The sequence below is a fragment of the Nerophis ophidion genome, linkage group LG05 (genome assembly GCF_033978795.1).
Source record: "Nerophis ophidion isolate RoL-2023_Sa linkage group LG05, RoL_Noph_v1.0, whole genome shotgun sequence".
NCBI lineage: Eukaryota > Metazoa > Chordata > Actinopteri > Syngnathiformes > Syngnathidae > Nerophis > Nerophis ophidion.
In genome coordinates, this window is record NC_084615.1 from 33,056,176 (window position 1) to 33,078,130 (window position 21,955).

Sequence of the window (21,955 nt, forward strand, 5' to 3'; positions counted from 1 at the left end):
AAGAGAAGACAAATACCACTTCAGGGAAATATCATATCAATATGTGCATAAATACAGTGGGGCAAAAAAGTATTTAGTCAGCCACCGATTGTTAAAGTTCTCCCACTTAAAATGATGACAGAAGTCTGTAATTTTCATCATACTTCAACGGTGAGGGACATAATGTCAAAAAAAAAATCCAGGAATTCACATTGTAGGAATTTTAAATAATTTATTTGTAAATTATGGCGGAAAATAAGTACCGTATTTGGTCAATAACAAAAATTCAACTCAATACTTTGTTATATAACCTTTGTTGGCAATAAAAGAGGTCAAACGATTACTATAGGTCTTTACCAGGTTTGCACACACAGTAGCTGATATTTTGGCCCATTCCTCTATGCAGATCTTCTCGAGAGCAGTGATGTTTTGGGGCTGTCGACTCCCTCCACAGATTTTCTATGGGGTTGAGGTCTGGACACAGGCTAGGCGACTCCAGGACTTTCAAATGCTTCTTACGGAGCCACTCCTTCGTTGCCCGGGAGGTGTGTTTGGGATCATTGTCATGCTGTAAGACCCAGCCACATTTCATCTTCAAAGCTCTCATTGATGGAAGGAGGCTTTGGCTCAAAATCTCATGATACATGGCCCCATTCATTCTTTCCTTAACACAGATCAGTCGTCCTGTCCCCTTAGCAGAAAAACAGCCCCCAAACATGATGTTTCCAAGCCCCATGCTTCACAATAGGTGTGGTGTTCTTGGGATGCCACTCAGTATTCTTCTTCCTCCTAACACGACTAGTTGAGTTCATACCAAAAAGTTCTATTTTGGTTTCATCTAACCACATGACATTCTCCCAATCCTCTGCTGTATCATCCATGTGCTCTCTGGCAAACTTCAGACGGGCCTGGGCATGCACTGGCTTAAGCAGGGGACACATTTGGCACTGCAGGATTTGATTCCCTGTCGGTGTAGTGTGTTACTGATGGTAACCTTTGTTACTCTGCAGGTCATTCACCAGGTCCCCCTGTTTGGTTCTAGGATTTTTGTTCACCGTTCTCATGATCATCTTGTATGTCTTCCATTTTCTGATAATTGCTCCCACAGTTGATTTTTTCACACCAAGCTGTTTGCCTATTGTAGATTCACTCCTCCCAGTCTGGTGCAGGTCTAAAATTATTTTCTTGGTGTCCTTTGACAGCTCTTTGGTCTTGGCCATAGTGGAGTTTGGAGTCTGACTGTTTGAGGCTGTGGACAGGTGTTTTTTAGACAGATAACGAGTTCAAACAGGTTCCATTATTCACAGGTAACGAGTGGAGGACAGAAGAGCTTCTTAAAGAAGAAGTTACAGGTCTGTGATAGCCAGAGATCTTCCTTGTTTGAAGTGACCAAATACTTATTTTCCACCATAATTTATAAATAAATTCTTTAAAATTCCTACTATGTGAATTCCTGGATTTTTTCACATTCTGTCTCTCACAGTTGACGTGTACCTATGATGAAAATTACAGACCTCGGTCATCATTTTAAGTGGGAGAACTTGCACAATCGGTGGCTGACTAAATACTTTTTGCCCCACTGTATAGTGCTAATATGAGCAGTAGTATGACTATAGTAGTATAGCAGATTATAGTACAGAAGAAGTACAAATGTACATAGTGTTTATTTTGCATACTGGTAACCATAGTGTCTGATATTGTTTATTATAAATCCATTCATGTATTGTAATTTATCAAGTCCTTAATTATAGGTATTAAATTTAGTATTACTATTGTATTAATTTATGTTGATGACACATTCTAGCTGTCATGCACATTTTGACAGCGCCAAGAAAATAAATGCTTCCTTAAAGAACTGTAGAGTCCCGCCACAGTGCAAAGCCAGTAAGTCAACTATATATATATGTATGTTAGTATATATGTAACAGGCACATTTTATAATAACATGTAATATTTACGTATTTTGATTATTTTAAGCATTTGGTGGGGTATTAATTTGAAAAACGCATCGCTTTTTCCTTCACAACATCACTGATTATTATTCACTGCAGACATTATGAGCGCCAACCAACATAAGAAAACAGCACTTACTGTACAATGTCTGCTGTCATTAGGATGCCAACTGATAGGATGTTCCTATATTCCCATTTAGATGAATCCTCGCAAAGAAAAAAAAGAGTGCCGTAACCAAGCGCATACCACGTCTTTTTTTGTCTTTCAATCCAATCCAATCCAATTCACTTTATTTGTATAGGACATTTAAACAACATAAATGTTTCCGAAGTGCTGCACAAAAATATTGAAAACAATATTCAAATATTATCCTTAGGTCCACCAATGACTAAATAACAATATAAAAACAATATAAAAATAAATATGATTTGAAAACTATTTTAAAGGGTAAAACCAATTAAAACAATGAATAGAAAGCAAAATAAAATTAAAAAAAAACAACACAGAAAATACAGAGGACCACACAACTCACGTAGTGTTAAAAGCCAAGGAATAAAAGTGGGTCTTAATTTTCACTCCATTTATATAATTCACTCCATTTATGGGTCTAAACTGGATGCCAAAGTGTACCAACTTGTCACATTACATGTATGTCTTCATCCTTCTGTTATCCAGGTAAAAGTCATTGTTTATGATCGAGAATAAACTTTCGAATTCCGATGCGTGAAAGCAGCTCACCGCAGCCAGCACAAGCTCTTATCGCCTTCTAAATGCCGTCGCTACAAATTGTCCGTCTGTTTTAGCGCTTCAAATAACTATATCGCTAATACTTGGTTAATATTCAAGTCACGAAATGTAAATGAAGTATTGTTGCTTTTGTAATATTTTTTTTTTCTAAATGCATGTTCAAGGGTTAATGCATGTGCCTCACAATACAAAGTTCCTGAGTAGGCCTGAGTTCAATCCCGGGCTCTGGATTTTTGTGTGTGGAGTTTGCATGTTCTCCCCGTGACTGCGTGGGTTCCCTCCGGGTACACCGGCTTCCTATCATCCCCAAAGACATGCACCTGGGGATAGGTTGATTGTTAACACTAAAATTGGCCCTATTCTGTGAGTGTGAATGTTGTCTGTCTATCAGTGTTGGCTCTGTGATGTGGTGGCGGCTTGTCCTGGGTATACCCAGCCTACCGCCCGATAGAGACAAGCGGTAGAAAATGGATGGATGGATGTTCAAAATGCACCAATTTATCACCATTGCCCTTTGCTCGTTACTTCTGTGACTCCAAATACTGCCTTGCGACTTGAAATGAAATTTGCAGCAGCTTTTCAGTCCCTTATTTTGTGTGCGTGTGTGGCTTCCGATGTGAGGCAGCATGAACCTCATTAACTCCAAGCACGCCCATTGCTACACTCCCCTCACCTGATCTTTTCATTTAATTCGGTCACACATAAGCAATCAGTGCTGCTTTCAGAAACTCCACGCCTGGGCACACACATCTGCGCATCCACATCTGCGCATCCACATGCGTGCACAACAGTTCACGCCGAGGTAAATGGGCCAGTCTCGTTAGTTGATTCTGCCAAGTTCATGTAAAGGATACCCTTTCCTATGGGATTCATTTGTGTGAACTAAGCAAATACCCACCACCTCCCCCAAAAAACATTTTTTTTCACTCTAAACTGAGCCAGATCTGTCTCCTGAAGCTCTCGCATGAATTTTTCATCATCGCCCAGTCCCCCTCACAAGATGTAAGGGTTTGATTTGATTTTTCACACATCTTCTTCCCTGTTTCACACTTTCAAAGCCTCCTCCTGTATCGAAGATGGCACCCACGGACGGAGTGTGAGGAGCTTTGTGTCTGGGTCTGCGTTCTCTGTGGTGAAATGTATAGGAACCATTTGTCAGATGGTGTGTATTTTGCACCCTTTTAAAAATAGATTTTGCATTTAGCAGAGGAGACTGGCACATTCCAGACAGATACCAACAACGAAGAGCTGATAGTAGAAGCAATCTCTTGCCGATTTATGGGAAACTTTGTGATGTGTCACATTTGAGCACACACCTTTACCTTGTTGACGGTGGTTCATGTTGTTTGCTCACACATAAGTCTGCACGGCTCAGTGGTTTGAACACAGCCGGCTGCCACGATTGTTTCAAGGACAGAAGCATTGTTAGTTTTTAAGTTTTGCCTCTGCAGCAAGGCTGGTAATGACAGTAACCCTATACTCCCAAGTGACATTCAAACGATGATAGCATTCCGATACAGATGGTCGATTATGACAAGGACCTGTTTCACATTTAAAACCATGCTTATTGCAAATAATTAATATAAAATTAATTTTAAAAAATAAATACATTTTTAATGCTCACAAATCTAGCTTATTTACCCAAAAATTGAATACGATCAAAATACTGACACAAACCTGATTTTGAATGAAGCCCAAGCACCCTGCATGGGATAAAACTACATATGATTAGTAGATGTGCATTTTGTACCACACAATGCCAATACTATAATATGCAATATAATGTTACAAAATTATACTAATATAAAATGTAGAACCATCTAATCCCATCTAATAATTTTAAAATTAATTAATATAAAATTAATTTAAAAAAAACAATTATGGATTTTTAATGCTCACAAATCTAGCTTATTTACCCCAAAATTGAATACGTTCAAAATACTGACACAAACCTGGTTTTGAATGAAGCCCAAGCACCCTGCATGTGATAAAACTACATATGATTAGTAGATGTGCACTTTGTACCACAAAATGCTAATACTATAATATCTAATATAATGTTACAAAATTATAAATGATAAATGATAAATGGGTTGTACTTGTATAGCGCTTTTCTACCTTCAAGGTACTCAAAGCGCTTTGACACTACTTCCACATTTACCCATTCACACACACATTCACACACTGATGGAGGGAGCTGCCATGCAAGGCGCCAACCAGCACCCATCAGGAGCAAGGGTGAAGTGTCTTGCTCAGGACACAACGGACGTGACGAGGTTGGTACTAGGTGGGATTTGAACCAGGGACCCTCGGGTTGCGCACGGCCACTCTCCCACTGCCCCACGCCGTCCCCAATTATACTAATATAAAATGTAGAACCATCTGCCTCTACCCATTATATAGACCAGGGGTGTCCAACTCATTTTAGATCGGGGGCCACATGGAGAAAAATCTACTCCCAAATGGGCCGGACTGGTGAAATCACGGCACAATAACTTCAAAATAAAGACAATTTCAGATGTTTGTGTTTAAAAATAGAACAAGCACATTCTGAAATTGTACAAATCATAATGTTGTTGGTTTTCTTTTTTCTTACAATCACATTTTGCGGTTAATAGTATATATAATTTATTTGTCGTTATTCATATTTTGTGAATAACGTATGTGATAATGTTCATCAGTCAACTCATTGGTGTTAATTTTCAATCTATCTAGATCAGGCCTGGGCAATTATTTTGACTTGCGGGGCCAAATTTAAAGAAATAAATGTGTCTGGGGGCCCGTATATATATTTTTAGGAACACTAACACAAAACATCACAATAATGTCTGATTGAATGCTAGAAACGTTATGACAGACCGCCTTAAACGTAATGGAATTTAAAATTTTTTTACTGAATGAGACACCCAGAACGTACATGAAAACAAAGAATGTGTGATTTACAATATTAACTAGGGCTTCACGGTGGGAGAGGGGTTAGTGCGTCTGCCTCACAATATGAAGGTCCAGCAGTTCTGGGTTCAATTCCAGGCTGAGGATCTTTCTGTGTGGAGTTTGCATGTTCTCCCCGTGAATGCGTGGGTTCCCTCCGGGTACTTCGGCTTCCTCCCACTTCCAAAGACATGCACCTGGGGATAGGTTGATTGCCAACACTAAATTGGCCCTAGTGTGTGAATGTGAGTGTGATTGTTGTCTGTCTATCTGTGTTGGCCCTGCGATGAGGTGGCGACTTGTCCAGGGTGTACCCCGCCTTCCGCCCGATTGTAGCTGAGATAGGCGCCAGCGCCCCCCGCGACCCCGAAATGGAATAAGCGGTAGAAAATGGATGGATGGACAATATTAACTATGAAAGATAAAACACTGAATATTGCCAACATATGAATGTCACACGCCCTTTAGATCGACATGTTTTACAATAAAGCGAAATGCAACAAAAATGCAACAAACACAGCGGAATATGAATGTGAAAAAAACCCCACCTACAATCTGAATTATCTGATTCATCACTAAGCTTTAGAACTTCGTTGTAAAAATCTCCATCCGCATCTGTCCCTGACACCCACATTTCAGGCTGCCCGCTCTGGAAACACTCTGTGGAAACGCTCCCCACCCACACTGCTTGGTGTCTCGTCTGAGCTGCTGTGATTATTTTACGATAGTAACTAATTAGATTACCATAGTAACTAGTATATCATGCTAAGGCGCAGATTCCAACTATTGAAATACTTTGTATAGTTCAAGACTTACGGTCATTTGAGAACATCACTGCACATCATAATGGCCGTTTCCATCTTAAAGATCTAAAAAAATTATTTGGGAATGTTCGGCGGGCCAGATTGCAAATCTTAACGGGCCGCATGTGGCCCCCGGGCCTGATATAGATAAAATAATTATATCAAAATCAAATTACAGTATGTTATTTATGTAGTTTGATCATTTTCCTCGACTGATGTACTAACGTGGTTTATTACAAATAATTGCTATTGTGACATCCAGAGGACACATTTAGAACAGCTGTTTCTTTCATTTAAAAATTTGAGGTTAATTTTTATCCTTAGCAAACTCATCCCGCAGGCCGAATAAAACCTCTTAGCAGGCCTGATCCGGCCCTCGGACCGTACGTTTGACACCCCTGGACACATATATTTACCATGAGTTGATTAACGTGGACCCTGACTAAAACAAGTTGAACAACCTATTCGGTTGTTACCATTTAGTGGTCAATTGTACGGAATATGTACTGAACTGTGCAATCTACTAATAAAAGTTTCTATCAATCAATCAAAAAAAAAAAACCCTTTCAGTGTCTATTTTTCAAATGTCAAGTCTTAAAACCTTTTTTCACATCTGGGCCTTGATCCAGCTTGGTACCTTGATTTAATTAAAATTTTGATTTGATTGAGTTTATTTTATTTGTTTGATAGTTATCTTTTAAGATGAAAATGAAAAAATTCATTATAAATACATGTAGTTACTATTTTCAAGATACAATTGCACAATGTTTCCGACTTTCTTTTAATACATGTAATTAATACATGTCTTCGTTGATTAGAAAACTGTAGATCAGAGGTTTTCAAAGTGTGACACAGTGAGAAAAAAACTTTACTCTCTCGCCATAGGCACTAAACATCATTAATTTTACCTGTAAACATAACTGAAGTGAGCTTAGCACTTTTTTGAAAAATATATTTTTCTTTATTGTTGTCAAGCATTGTAAGACGCTGCTGTAGATTATGCTGGAGGTTACCAGGATGCTTTAGAATCGTATAAATTAGAGCCATCAATTTTTGTCACTCACAGCTAAAACATACATATTTCCCAAGGTTTTACCATAAAATGCTTTGCCGACATTCATTATTTGTCTCGCTGGTACTTTATAGTAGAGCGGTGTACAAAGCTATCCCAGATTTTTTCTACATGCATCCTGGCAATGTAATGAGGCCACTTCCTGCTCTCCTTCTCTGCCTGTTCTACCACTTTGGAGAATAAGTTGACTTTCTGTTGGACAAATAGTATGTAGCCTGTTTTTCACATTTCATGAATAACATTTTGACAAAAAGTAGGACCGTTACAGACTAAGGGATGAACAGACTAATGGGCCTGAAAGATTTGTCATACCTAAATTAAAGATGTATTTGCAGACATATGCACCTTATTAAGATCTACTCATTTTTGTATGACCCACTGCCCACAGGTTCTTCTAAAGAGCTCTTAAAGAAGTACGTCACATGTGACCCTGCCCTAGCTTTTTACTTACTCACTCTCTAAAGCCCAGTCAAAGAAGAAAAGAGTTCACGCTGATAAGGACGAGGGGCCAAACCTGTATAGGAAAGTCTTTTTGACTTATTTGTCTTTATTAAATATATTTAGTGTTTGGCGCAGCTGGACAGGAGAAGGAGGGGAATGAAAGAAGAAGAAAAAAAGAAAAAAGTGCGTGAAATTGTGGCGACAAGGCAACAAATATTATTTATTTATATATGTATCCTATACATATGTATATATTTATGTATATATAAATGTGAGTGTACATACATGTGTATATATATATTAATATATTTGTGTGTCCGCGCGTGTGTGTCTGTGTGTACATGTATTCATGTATATATGTGTGTGTGTGTGTGTGTACATGTGTGTATGTATATATATTTGTGTACATATATGTATGTGTATTTATGTGTGTACATATAAAGTATGTATATCCTGTATATATGAGTGTACATATACAGTATGTATGTATGTATGTACATACATGTATATACGTGTGTGTACGTATATGTATATTTATGTGTGAACATGTTTGTATAATTATACGTATGTGTACATATATGTATATCTATACATGTGTGTGTACATATGTGTATATATATGTATGTGTGTGTACATATGTGTATATATATGTATGTGTGTGTATACATGTGTATGTATGTACAGTGTGTCTATATACATGTATGTATGTATATATATATATATATATATATCCATCCATCCATCCATCCATCCATCATCTTCCGCTTATCCGAGGTCGGGTCGCGGGGGCAGCAGCCTAAGCAGGGAAGCCCAGACCTCCCTATCTCCAGCCACTTTGTCTAGCTCTTCCCGGGGGATCCCGAGGCGTTCCCAGGCCAGCCGGGAGACATAGTCTTCCCAACGTGTCCTGGGTCTTCCCCGTGGCCTCCTACCAGCTGGACGTGCCCTAAACACCTCCCTAGGGAGGCGTTCGGGTGGCATCCTGACCAGATGCCCGAACCACCTCATCTGGCTCCTCTCGATGTGGAGGAGCAGCGGCTTTACTTTGAGTTCCTCCCGGATGGCAGAGCTTCTCACCCTATCTCTAAGGGAGAGCCCCGCCACCCGGCGGAGGAAACTCATTTCGGCCGCTTGTACCCGTGATCTTATCCTTTCGGTCATGACCCAAAGCTCATGACCATAGGTGAGGATGGGAACGTAGATCGACCGGTAAATTGAGAGCTTTGCCTTCCGGCTCAGCTCCTTCTTCACCACAACGGATCGATACAACGTCCGCATTACTGAAGACGCCGCACCGATCCGCCTGTCGATCTCACCATCCACTCTTCCCCCACTCGTGAACAAGACTCCTAGGTACTTGAACTCCTCCACTTGGGGCAGGGTCTCCTCCCCAACCCGGAGATGGCACTCCACCCTTATCCGGGCGAGAACCATGGACTCGGACTTGGAGGTGCTGATTCTCATTCCGGTCGCTTCACACTCTGCTGCGAACCGATCCAGTGAGAGCTGAAGATCCCGGCCAGATGAAGCCATCAGGACTACATCATCTGCAAAAAGCAGAGACCTAATCCCGTGGCCACCAAACCGGAACCCCTCAACGCCTTGGCTGCGCCTAGAAATTCTGTCCATAAAAGTTATGAACAGAATGGGTGACAAAGGACAGCCTTGGCGGAGTCCAACCCTCACTGGAAACGTGTCCGACTTACTGCCAGCAATGCGGACCAAGCTCTGGCACTGATCATACAGGGAGCGGACTGCCACAATAAGACAGTCCGATACCCCATACTCTCTGAGCACTCCCCACAGGACTTCCCGAGGGACACGGTCGAACGCCTTCTCCAAGTCCACAAAGCACATGTAGACTGGTTGGGCAAACTCCCATGCACCCTCAAGAACCCTGCCGAGAGTATAGAGCTGGTCCACAGTTCCACGACCAGGACGAAAACCACACTGTTCCTCCTGGATCCGAGGTTCGACTATCCGGCGAAGCCTCCTCTCCAGTACACCTGGATAAACCTTACCGGGAAGGCTGAGGAGTGTGATCCCACGATAGTTGGAACACACCCTCCGGTCCCCCTTCTTAAAGAGAGGGACCACCACCCCGGTCTGCCAATCCAGAGGTACCGCCCCCGATGTCCACGGGATGCTGCAGAGTCTTGTCAACCAAGACAGCCCCACAGCATCCAGAGCCTTAAGGAACTCCGGGCGGATCTCGTCCACCCCTGGGGCCTTGCCGCCGAGGAGCTTTTTAACTACCTCAGCGACCTCAGCCCCAGAAATAGGAGAGTCCACTACAGATTCCCCAGGCACCGCTTCCTCAAAGAAAGACGTGTTGGTGGGATTGAGGAGGTCTTCGAAGTATTCCCTCCACCGATCCACAACATCCGCAGTCGAAGTCAGCAGAACACCATCCGCACCATACACGGTGTTGATAGTGCACTGCTTCCCCTTCCTGAGGCGCCGTATGGTGGTCCAGAATCGCTTCGAAGCCGCCCGGAAGTCGTTTTCCATGGCTTCCCCGAACTCTTCCCATGTCCGAGTTTTTGCCTCCGCGACCGCTAAAGCTGCACACCGCTTGGCCCGTCGGTACCCGTCCACTGCCTCCGGAGTCCTATGAGCCAAAAGAACCCGATAGGACTCCTTCTTCAGCTTGACGGCATCCCTCACTGCTGGTGTCCACCAACGGGTTCTGGGATTACCGCCACGACAGGCACCAACAACCTTGCGGCCACAGCTCCAATCAGCCGCCTCGACAATAGAGGTTCGGAACATGGTCCACTCGGACTCAATGTCCCGCACCTCCCTCGTGACATGTTCAAAGTTCTCCCGGAGGTGTGAATTGAAACTCTCTCTGACAGGAGACTCTGCCAGACGTTCCCAGCAGACCCTCACAATGCGTTTGGGCCTCCCAGGTCTGTCCGGCATCCTCCCCCACCATCGCAGCCAACTCACCACCAGGTGGTGATCGGTAGAAAGCTCCGCCCCTCTCTTCACCCGAGTGTCCAAAACATAAGGCCGCAAATCCGATGACACAACTACAAAGTCGATCATGGAACTGCGGCCTAGGGTGTCCTGGTGCCAAGTGCACATATGGACACCCTTATGTTTGAACATGGTGTTTGTTATGGACAATCCGTGACGAGCACAAAAGTCCAATAACAAAACACCACTCGGGTTTAGATCCGGGCGACCATTCTTCCCAATCACGCCTCTCCAGGTTTCACTGTCGTTGCCAACATGAGCGTTGAAGTCTCCCAGTAGGACAAGGGAATCACCCGGAGGAGCACTTTCCAGTACTCCCTCGAGTGTACCCAAAAAGGGTGGGTATTCTGAACTGCTGTTTGGTGCATAAGCACAAACAACAGTCAGGACCCGTCCCCCCACCCGAAGGCGAAGGGAAGCTACCCTCTCGTCCACTGGGTTGAACTCCAACGTGCAGGCTTTGAGCCGGGGGGCAACGAGAATTGCCACCCCAGCCCGTCGCCTCTCACTGCCGGCAACGCCAGAGTGGAAGAGGTTCCAGTCCCTCTCGAGAGAACTGGTTCCAGAGCCCTTGCTGTGCGTCGAGGTGAGTCCGACTATATCCAGCCGGAACTTCTCTACCTCACGCACTAGCTCAGGCTCCTTCCCCCCCAGTGAGGTGACGTTCCATGTCCCAAGAGCTAGCTTCTGTAGCCGAGGATCGGACCGCCAAGTGCCCTGCCTTCGGCTGCCGCCCAGCTCACAATGCACCCAACCTCTATGGCCCCTCCTATGAGTGGTGAGCCCATTGGAGGGATGACCCACGTTGCCTCTTCGGGCTGTGCCCGGCCGGGCCCCATGGGGACAGGCCCGACCACCAGGCGCTCGCCATCGTGCCCCAACTCCGGGCCTGGCTCCAGAGCGGGGCCCCGGTGACCCACGTCCGGGCGAGGGAAATCTGGGTTCATTTTGTTGTAATTCCATAGAAGTCTTTGAGCTGCTCTTTGTCTGATCACTCACCTAGGACCTGTTTGTCTTGGGAGACCCTACCTGGGGGCATGAAAGCCCCCAGACAACATAGCTCCTAGGGTCATTGGGACACGCAAACTCCTCTACCACAGTAAGGTAGCAGCTCAGAGAGGAGTATATATATATATATATATATATATATATGTACTTTATATATACAGTATGTATATACAGTATGTGTGTGTATATACTGTATTAGGGTTTTCCCGATACCAATATTTTGGTACCAACACCAAAATGTATATCAATACTTTTCGATACTTTTCCAAATAAAAGGGGACCACACAAATGTCATTAGTATCTGTATTGCAACAGAAAATATTATGATGCATTAAACATATGTTTCTCTTTCCCAGGAGAAACAGGATCCAAACAATGTGTCTCTGCAGCTTCGCACTGAGATCCAGGTATGTAGATTACACACATGCACATTGTTTGGTACACTTTTGGCGGACACTGAAAGAAAGTCATTCGTTTTCCATAATTTTAATATATTGTGTGTAAGGCTAAATAACATCACTAAAATATTAGATCTTCTCTTGATGATGCAGTGCAGCTCTGCAGAAGTAAACATTTAATCTTCTAATTAATGCCCATCCTTGTTGCCATGTAAGGGAAAACTGCACATTTGTTTTATCTTGCCCATCACTCAAAATCCTTGTATAAGACAAGAACACACATCTTTCTCTTATGTCTGAGTTCAAAACAATAAAAAAAACTCCTTGCAAGAGACGGCTGACAATGCAGACAATTTGGAGTCAACGCTCAATATACATCCCTTGACCTGCATATTAACCAAGCTGTAGCAACATTGTTATTCGAAGAACTAAGGCCCAGGAAACACAGCTTCTTGCTTACAGGAACACTTACACTGCTCCTCCAACCACTAGGAAGAGGCAAGCTAGCTACTTAGATATTGCTGGATCACCTCTGAGTTTGGAAAAAAATAATGCTAGATTATAAATCATGGCTCATACCAGTATAGTAGAAGGTTGTGATCATTAGCCGAGAAGCTGGTTAACTTTGAAATTCAACTTAGACCCTGAGACGTCGGTAGGAAATCCTCGTTTTATCCCAGAATCTTTTGAGGATTATACTTTGTTCACTACCTAAATGGGGAGCACAAGTCCTATGATGAAAGATACAACCATCATATCACTCGGCATTCCAGTGACAATGGACATTGTAAGCGACTGCTTTGTAATGTTTTGAGTTTCTATTTCATGTTTAGCACTTAACAATTGTGTTGTATTATGTTTAGCGTTTCAGTAGCCTCTAAAACTCATCCTCCCTATATTCAGGTTCAGAAAGATACAATTCTGGATCATCATTTGTCCCAAAGTAGTCGTCGTCGGCACTCACAAGGTCTGACATGATCATGGCCGTAATTACAATTGAGGATACCGAGGTCACATTCTTCTTATTTGTTTTAAGTGACGAAAAGAAGATGATATGACCAACTGCAAATATACTTTGTGTAAAACGTCACGTGCGCTGCACATAATGCAGTAGTTCATCTTCTCTCAATATACGATCTATAGTCAGGCACAGCCCGCTACAACTCCAGACGATGTAACACACTGAAGTACACTTTTACTTTAAACCTCCAAAATATGCTGTCAACATAACATTAACACTAAATTATACTGACTTCACTAATGTTGGTTTAACTGTTTAACTGATGTAAAACTCAATATGTACAATATCATTGTCATATCAGTCAGGTGCCCCCCTGCCGTAAACACAGAACACACACTGTGCGTATGGCTTCTCTATTCCATGAGGGGGCCCTTTTTTGTATGAATAAGCGCATGACAAATGTAAATCATTGAATGATAAGGCGCTTCATATGAAATTTTACCACAAACATATTCCTGGCCACATCATGCTCTAAAACTGATAAGGATATAAAGACAGATTTCTCCTTTGAACTTCCGGTGGCTCTCGTGGCGCACGTACCTAGTATTAGGAATATCAATTAGAAGGTTTTGGGTTGGTTCAAAGTCAAACCCATGTCGGGGTTAAATGATGCAAAGTTTTTACACATATTTTTTCAAGATGTTAAAATTGTTTAATACACTAAACTTCAGCATAGTAAATAGAAAAGTGGATTGTTAATTTTGTTTCTCAAGGTAATATTACTCATATGATGCTGGGAGAGACATGTTTTCAGCCTTTCAAAGCTCCTCTTGGACCACCAATTTTTGACTTTGGGCCTTATCAAATTCTGGCTACAGCCCTGAACATGTTTAGTGGTAGTTGTTGACGGAAATAGTGTTTGTTACTGTGTGCTCTCTGCAATCAGTGCGTCCAGGAAAGAAGCTCTGGTAATGCTTTAAGAGGAACTGCACTTTGTTTGGAATTTTGCCTGTCATTGACAATCATTATGTAAGACAAGGACACATATGTTTTAATTTTTTTATGCATTCTAAGTAGTAAATAAATGGGATCAAAAGTCTGCTTCCAATGGAGCCTAAAGGAGTCGCTCTATTCAGCCCATAAATCCCTTAAAAACATCCAAACATCGCCATTAAGGTGTTATATACATGATGTAAGTATATATGTAATGTAGCCAGACACATTTATAATAACATATAATTTTAAGCAAACGCGGAGCATTAATTTAAATGCGTCAATTAGCTTTTTTTCAACAACACTGATTACTACTCATTGCAAAGTCAATGAAAACCAACAAACATAACAAAACATCACTTACTGTTAGGGCAGGGGCCTCTATTGAATATACTCAATATATCGCGGGCTTGTCTGTGCGATATAGATAATGACTATATCGTGATATTCGAGTATACATTCTCACACAGTTGATTTAAGCTGCGGGCATTAAACTACACTGCAAAAACTGATGTCTAAGTAAGATGAAATATCTCAAATAAGGGTGATATTTGCTTATTTTCTGTCTGATAAGATAATTATTCTCACTAAGCAGATTTTATGTTAGAGTGTTTTACTTTTTTTAAGGGTTTTGGTTTAAAATGATCTCAGTAAGATATTACAGCTTGTTGTTGAGATTTGATTACCTATATTGAGTAAAACATGATTGAAACTAGAATATCAACTGTTACAACGCTGTGTCATCAACACTCACAAGTATAAAAGTACTTTTTTAAAGTAATAATTTCTTACTTCAAGCATGAAAAAAAATCATATTTTTAAACATATTGAGCAAAAAAGTCTCTTTTTTTTTGTAGCAAGAAAAGTGTCCTTGTTTTCAGTGAGAATATACTTTTTTTAAGCTATTTTGGGGTTCATTGATGTTAGCTAATTTTACTTGTTTTGGAGAGTCTTGACAAGCAGAATTTTCTTGTTCTATTGGCAGATCATTTTGCTTAGTTCAAGTAAAATACCCCTCATTTTTGTATTTTTTTCTTGTTTTAGAACACTGACTTTTTGTAGTGCAGTGGTCCAGCACCCCAACTGACAAGTTCTTTTTCCATTGTCATCTTCTAATCGTATCCCAAGTAGGGTGGCAAAAGTCAGTGAATATTCAAAGTTGGAAACTTTCCACGGGAATATATGGGAAATTAATGGGAATACACATTGAATGCAACATGCTAGATCTTGCATTAGGGCTGGGCGATATGGCATTTTTTTAATATCGCAATATTTTTAGGCCATATCGTGATATACGATATATATTACGATATTTTGCCTTGGCCTTGAATGAACACTTGATGCATATAATCACAGCAGTATGATGATTCTATGTGTCTACATTAAAACATTTTTCTTAATACTGCATTAATATATGCTACTTTTAAACTTTCATGCAGAGAGGGAAATCACAACTAAGTCAATTGACCAAAAGTGTATTTATTAAAGTTATTAAGCAATAGCACAAACATTCAAGTCATTTCCAAAACATAAAGTGCAAGATTGTCAGAGACATTTTAAGTGTCAAATAAAAATGAGCTGCATAATAGGAAATCAAATAGTATTCGTCCTTCACTATGTGGTATGTTACTACGGTTATGAAATTCTCCTCATTCTCTAGCGAGTGACTTTTCAAATGATGCTACATATTAGCAGTAATGCTACTATTTATAGCAACGCTTTTGCCCCACACTTGACAAATTACGGTTGTCTGTTCGACATATTCCCACTTGAAGCCAAACCACCGCCAGGGATGGACCCCATGCTGTTTTTATTGGGAATTAAGTCTTCCTTCATTTGTTACCAGATCCGCAACTTCTTTCTCTCGTATTCCCACTCGTACGGCTACGTTAGCAGCTAACGTAGCCCAGTCTGCTACCTCTCTGCTCTGGGATGGCGTATACGTATGTGATGTATGACGTGACAGTATGTGACGTAAATTTGTGCGCCTGCTTGTCTGTGAGAAGGAAAGACAGGAAAGAGGGAGAAGAGCCTGAAGTGTAATGCCTACAACTAAAAGCAACTGTGTGAGAACGTATACTCGAATATTACAATTTAGTCATTTCCTATATCGCACAGAGACAAACCCGCGATATATCGTATATATCGATATATCGCCCAGCCCAATCTTTCAGCATGATTATTAGCTAAAACAACTTGATTTAATGCAAATTCAGTAGAATTTCAAGTTTGCACTGTGCATTCCTCCATCACATGCACAGATAATTCCCAGCATGCTACACACTACTGCGGGTCTATTGAGGCCACACTAGTATTGAGTCCAAGGACTTCTACAACGTTCTACAGAAGCTTAATTTAAGGATATTTTTCAACATACTGAGCAAAAAGGTCTCGTTTTGTTTTTTCTACCAAGAAAAGTGCACTTATTAGTGAGAATATACTGTACTTATTTTAAGGTATTTTTGGGTTCATTGAGGTTAGCTAATTTGGAAAGTCTTGACAAGCCAAATTTTCTTGTTCTATTGGCAGATAATTTTGCTTAGTTCAAATAAAATACCCCTCATTTTGTATTTTTTTTTCTTGTTTTTGAACACTGACTTTTTGCAGTGTACGGGTTTTTCTCACTCTCTTTCTTGTCTCTCCTTCTCACAGAGACATAAAAAAAGCGCACCTTCTTACATACCTCACATACTGTCACGCGTGCAACGTGATACACTCTTCCTTAGCAGAGATGTAGCGGCATAAGTAACATTAGCTGTGATACTAGCGGTGCGGTGTGAGTGCTAATAAGAGAGAAAGAAGGTGTGAATCTGGTAACAAATGAATGAAGAATTAATTCTCAAGGAAAACAGCACGAGCTCCATCGTCTGGCGGTGGTTTGGCTTCAAGCGGGAAGATGTCGAACAGACAACTGCAATATGTCAAGTGTGTTGCAAAAGTGTTGCTACAAAAAGTTTCATCATTTGAAAAGTCACCCGCTATAGAAGGAGTGCTTGAAACTCTGCATGTCAACATCTCCTTTAAATACCACGCCAACAAAATGCCCAAGACATCATTTCCAAATCAAAACCGTATGAAAAAACTAGTCAACAGAAGGAGATAACGTCCACAGTAACCTACCACATAGCAAAGCACATACACTATTTGATTTCCTATTATGCAGCTCATTTTCATTTGACATTTATTGAAATACCTTGTGTGACATCATGCACAAAGGTGCACTTTGTTTTAAACTATTGTAGTTGCGTTCTGTACAAAAAGTAAACTTTAATATAGTGTTGTTTTGATATGTCGTCTTAGTGACACTCCTCTCTGAGCTGCTACCTTACCGTGGTAGAGGAGTTTGCGTGTCCCAATGATCCTAGGAGCTATGTTGTCTGGGGGTTTTCATGCCCCCTGGTAGGGTCTCCCAAGACAAACAGGTCCTAGGTGAGTGATCAGACAAAGAGCAGCTCAAAGACTTCTATGGAATTACAACGAAATGAACCCAGATTTCCCTCGCCCGGACGTGGGTCACCGGGGCCCCGCTCTGGAGCCAGGCCCGGAGTTGGGGCACGATGGCGAGCGCCTGGTGGTCGGGCCTGTTCCCATGGGGCCCGGCCGGGCACAGCCCGAAGAGGCAACGTGGGTCATCCCTCCAATGGGCTCACCACTCATAGGAGGGGCCATAGAGGTCGGGTGCATTGTGAGCTGGGCGGCAGCCGAAGGCAGGGCACTTGGCGGTCCGATCCTCGGCTACAGAAGCTAGCTCTTGGGACGTGGAACGTCACCTCACTGGGGGGGAAGGAGCCTGAGCTAGTGCGCGAGGTAGAGAAGTTCCGGCTGGATATAGTCGGACTCACCTCGACGCACAGCAAGGGCTCTGGAACCAGTTCTCTCGAGAGGGACTGGACCCTCTTCCACTCTGGCGTTGCCGGCAGTGAGAGGCGACGGGCTGGGGTGGCAATTCTGGTTGCCCCCCGGCTCAAAGCCTGTACGTTTGAGTTCAACCCAGTGGACGAGAGGGTAGCTTCCCTTCGCCTTCGGGTGGGGGGACGGGTCCTGACTGTTGTTTGTGCTTACGCACCAAACAGCAGTTCAGAATACCCACCCTTTTTGGGTACACTCGAGGGAGTACTGGAAAGTGCTCCTCCGGGTGATTCCCTTGTCCTACTGGGAGACTTCAACGCTCATGTTGGCAACGACAGTGAAACCTGGAGAGGCGTGATTGGGAAGAATGGTCGCCCGGATCTAAACCCGAGTGGTGTTTTGTTATTGGACTTTTGTGCTCGTCACAGTTTGTCGATAACAAACACCATGTTCAAACATAAGGGTGTCCATATGTGCACTTGGCACCAGGACACCCTAGGCCGCAGTTCCATGATCGACTTTGTAGTTGTGTCATCGGATTTGCGGCCTCATGTTTTGGACACTCGGGTGAAGAGAGGGGCGGAGCTTTCTACCGATCACCACCTGGTGGTGAGTTGGCTGCGATGGTGGGGGAGGATGCCGGACAGACCTGGCAGGCCCAAGCGCATTGTGAGGGTCTGCTGGGAACGTCTGGCAGAGTCTCCTGTCAGAGAGAGTTTCAATTCACACCTCCGGGAGAACTTTGAACATGTCACGAGGGAGGTGCGGGACATTGAGTCCGAGTGGACCATGTTCCGAACCTCTATTGTCGAGGCGGCTGATTGGAGCTGTGGCCGCAAGGTTGTTGGTGCCTGTCGTGGCGGTAATCCCAGAACCCGTTGGTGGACACCAGCAGTGAGGGATGCCGTCAAGCTGAAGAAGGAGTCCTATCGGGTTCTTTTGGCTCATAGGACTCCGGAGGCAGTGGACGGGTACCGACGGGCCAAGCGGTGTGCAGCTTTAGCGGTCGCGGAGGCAAAAACTCGGACATGGGAAGAGTTCGGGGAAGCCATGGAAAACGACTTCCGGACGGCTTCGAAGCGATTCTGGACCACCATACGGCGCCTCAGGAAGGGGAAGCAGTGCACTATCAACACCGTGTATGGTGCGGATGGTGTTCTGCTGACTTCGACTGCGGATGTTGTGGATCGGTGGAGGGAATACTTCGAAGACCTCCTCAATCCCACCAACACGTCTTTCTTTGAGGAAGCGGTGCCTGGGGAATCTGTAGTGGACTCTCCTATATCTGGGGCTGAGGTCGCTGAGGTAGTTAAAAAGCTCCTCGGCGGCAAGGCCCCGGGGGTGGATGAGATCCGCCCGGAGTTCCTTAAGGCTCTGGATGCTGTGGGGCTGTCTTGGTTGACAAGACTCTGCAGCATCGCGTGGACATCGGGGGCGGTACCTCTGGATTGGCAGACCGGGGTGGTGGTTCCTCTCTTTAAGAAGGGGGACCGGAGGGTGTGTTCCAACTATCGTGGGATCACACTCCTCAGCCTTCCCGGTAAGGTTTATTCAGGTGTACTGGAGAGGAGGCTTCGCCGGATAGTCGAACCTCGGATTCAGGAGGAACAGTGTGGTTTTCGTCCTGGTCGTGGAACTGTGGACCAGCTCTATACTCTCGGCAGGGTTCTTGAGGGTGCATGGGAGTTTGCCCAACCAGTCTACATGTGCTTTGTGGACTTGGAGAAGGCATTCGACCGTGTCCCTCGGGAAGTCCTGTGGGGAGTGCTCAGAGAGTATGGGGTATCGGAATGTCTTATTGTGGCAGTCCGCTCCCTGTATGATCAGTGTCAGAGCTTGGTCCGCATTGCTGGCAGTAAGTCGGACACGTTTCCAGTGAAGGTTGGACTCCGCCAAGGCTGTCCTTTGTCACCGATTCTGTTCATAACTTTTATGGACAGAATTTCTAGGCGCAGTCAAGGCGTTGAGGGGTTCCGGTTTGGTGGCCACGGGATTAGGTCTCTGCTTTTTGCAGATGATGTAGTCCTGATGGCTTCATCTGGCCGGGATCTTCAGCTCTCACTGGATCGGTTCGCAGCCGAGTGTGAAGCGACCGGAATGAGAATCAGCACCTCCAAGTCCGAGTCCATGGTTCTCGCCCGGAAAAGGGTGGAGTGCCATCTCCGGGTTGGGGAGGAGACCCTGCCCCAAGTGGAGGAGTTCAAGTACCTAGGAGTCTTGTTCACGAGTGGGGGAAGAGTGGATCGTGAGATCGACAGGCGGATCGGTGCGGCGTCTTCAGTAATGCGGACGTTGTATCGATCCGTTGTGGTGAAGAAGGAGCTGAGCCGGAAGGCAAAGCTCTCAATTTACCGGTCGATCTACGTTCCCATCCTCACCTATGGTCATGAGCTTTGGGTCATGACCGAAAGGATAAGATCACGGGTACAAGCGGCCGAAATGAGTTTCCTCCGCCGGGTGGCGGGGCTCTCCCTTAGAGATAGGGTGAGAAGCTCTGCCATCCGGGAGGAGCTCAACGTAAAGCCGCTGCTCCTCCACATCGAGAGGAGCCAGATGAGGTGGTTCGGGCATCTGGTCAGGATGCCACCCGAACGCCTCCCTAGGGATGTGTTTAGGGCACGTCCAGCTGGTAGGAGGCCACGGGGAAGACCCAGGACACGTTGGAAAGACTATGTCTCCCGGCTGGCCTGGGAACGCCTCGGGATCCCCCGGGAAGAGCTAGACGAAGTGGCTGGAGATAGGGAAGTCTGGGCTTCCCTGCTTAGGCTGCTGCCCCCGCGACCCGACCTCGGATAAGCGGAAGATGATGGATGGATGGATGGATGGTCTTAGTGACATCATTCACAAAAGTGCATTTATAGCTTGTTTTAAAATGTTTCTGACAATCTTGCACTTTTTGTTTTTATATCGAGATATGTATCGTGTATCGTGACATGGCCTAAAAATATCAAGATATTAAAAAAAGGCCATATCGCCCAGCCCTATGCATGTTACTATATTTCATACAAACCTACATTGTGTAAAACACTGTTGGAGGTTTTTAAGATGGTTTTATAGTCTTCATTACCTGCATTGTTACATCTTGCTAGCAGTTTTGTACTATTTACAATGCACATTAAAAAAAAAGACAGGTGTGTTCTTAACTCCTATGGAGATTGTGGATGATACGCAAAATTAAAACAAAAAAAAATGCAGTTCCCATTCAAATACATTAACGCCCCATCTGTAAGCAGCATATTCATTGTATTCTTTAACTACTATGTCTTTTTAAGTCATCAGCTGTGTAAAGGCAGAAAGTTGGACACCAGCACAGACAGAATGTGCTCCTGAAAGGGGATGCTTTTTATTTCTGCAGGCTCTCTATGCACTGTTAGGACACGGAATGTATACAAAGCAAACTGTGTGGACAGTTACTAAACCTGCAGGCACGATTGCTGCTTTGAGTGTACACAGATTTGCACTAACCCGCTACTTTCTCCTCAGGAGTCGCTCGGCTTCAGCAGTGAAGTGTCCACACCAGAAACAGACAGAAAGTAAGTCCCTTGTTTCTCCACCACAACATAAAGTACACGCAAGCCAGCCGAGCGCTGAAATTTGCTGTCTGTTACACGTCAAGACAATGTGCAATGTGCAGCATCGGACCGTGTCAAACACAGCGGGGGGCATCACGTTTAGCTTTTCTGCACAAACACCTCCACGTGCCACTCGCATAGATTGATGGAGCTTCACAGTGAGCGGCTTAGAGGAAAGGTCACTCGGGCTTGCCTGCAGGGCGTTGAGGTCATCTCCTCAGGGTGGGAAGCTGCCACTTAGTAGATGAATGCAGCAATGTGTGAAA

General features: G+C 43.7%; 1 protein-coding gene across 6 annotated transcripts in view; it reads left to right on the top strand.

Annotated features, from left to right (window-relative positions):
* Positions 1 to 21,955, top strand: part of sash1a (SAM and SH3 domain containing 1a) — a 528,217-nt gene that overhangs the window by 429,405 nt on the left and 76,857 nt on the right. For all 6 annotated transcript variants that reach the window (XM_061900590.1, XM_061900591.1, XM_061900595.1 and 3 more), the window contains exons 3-4: positions 12,273 to 12,323; positions 21,601 to 21,650. In XM_061900590.1, the coding sequence (XP_061756574.1) occupies positions 12,273 to 12,323; positions 21,601 to 21,650 (101 nt within the window). The remainder of the gene's footprint in view (positions 1 to 12,272; positions 12,324 to 21,600; positions 21,651 to 21,955) is intronic.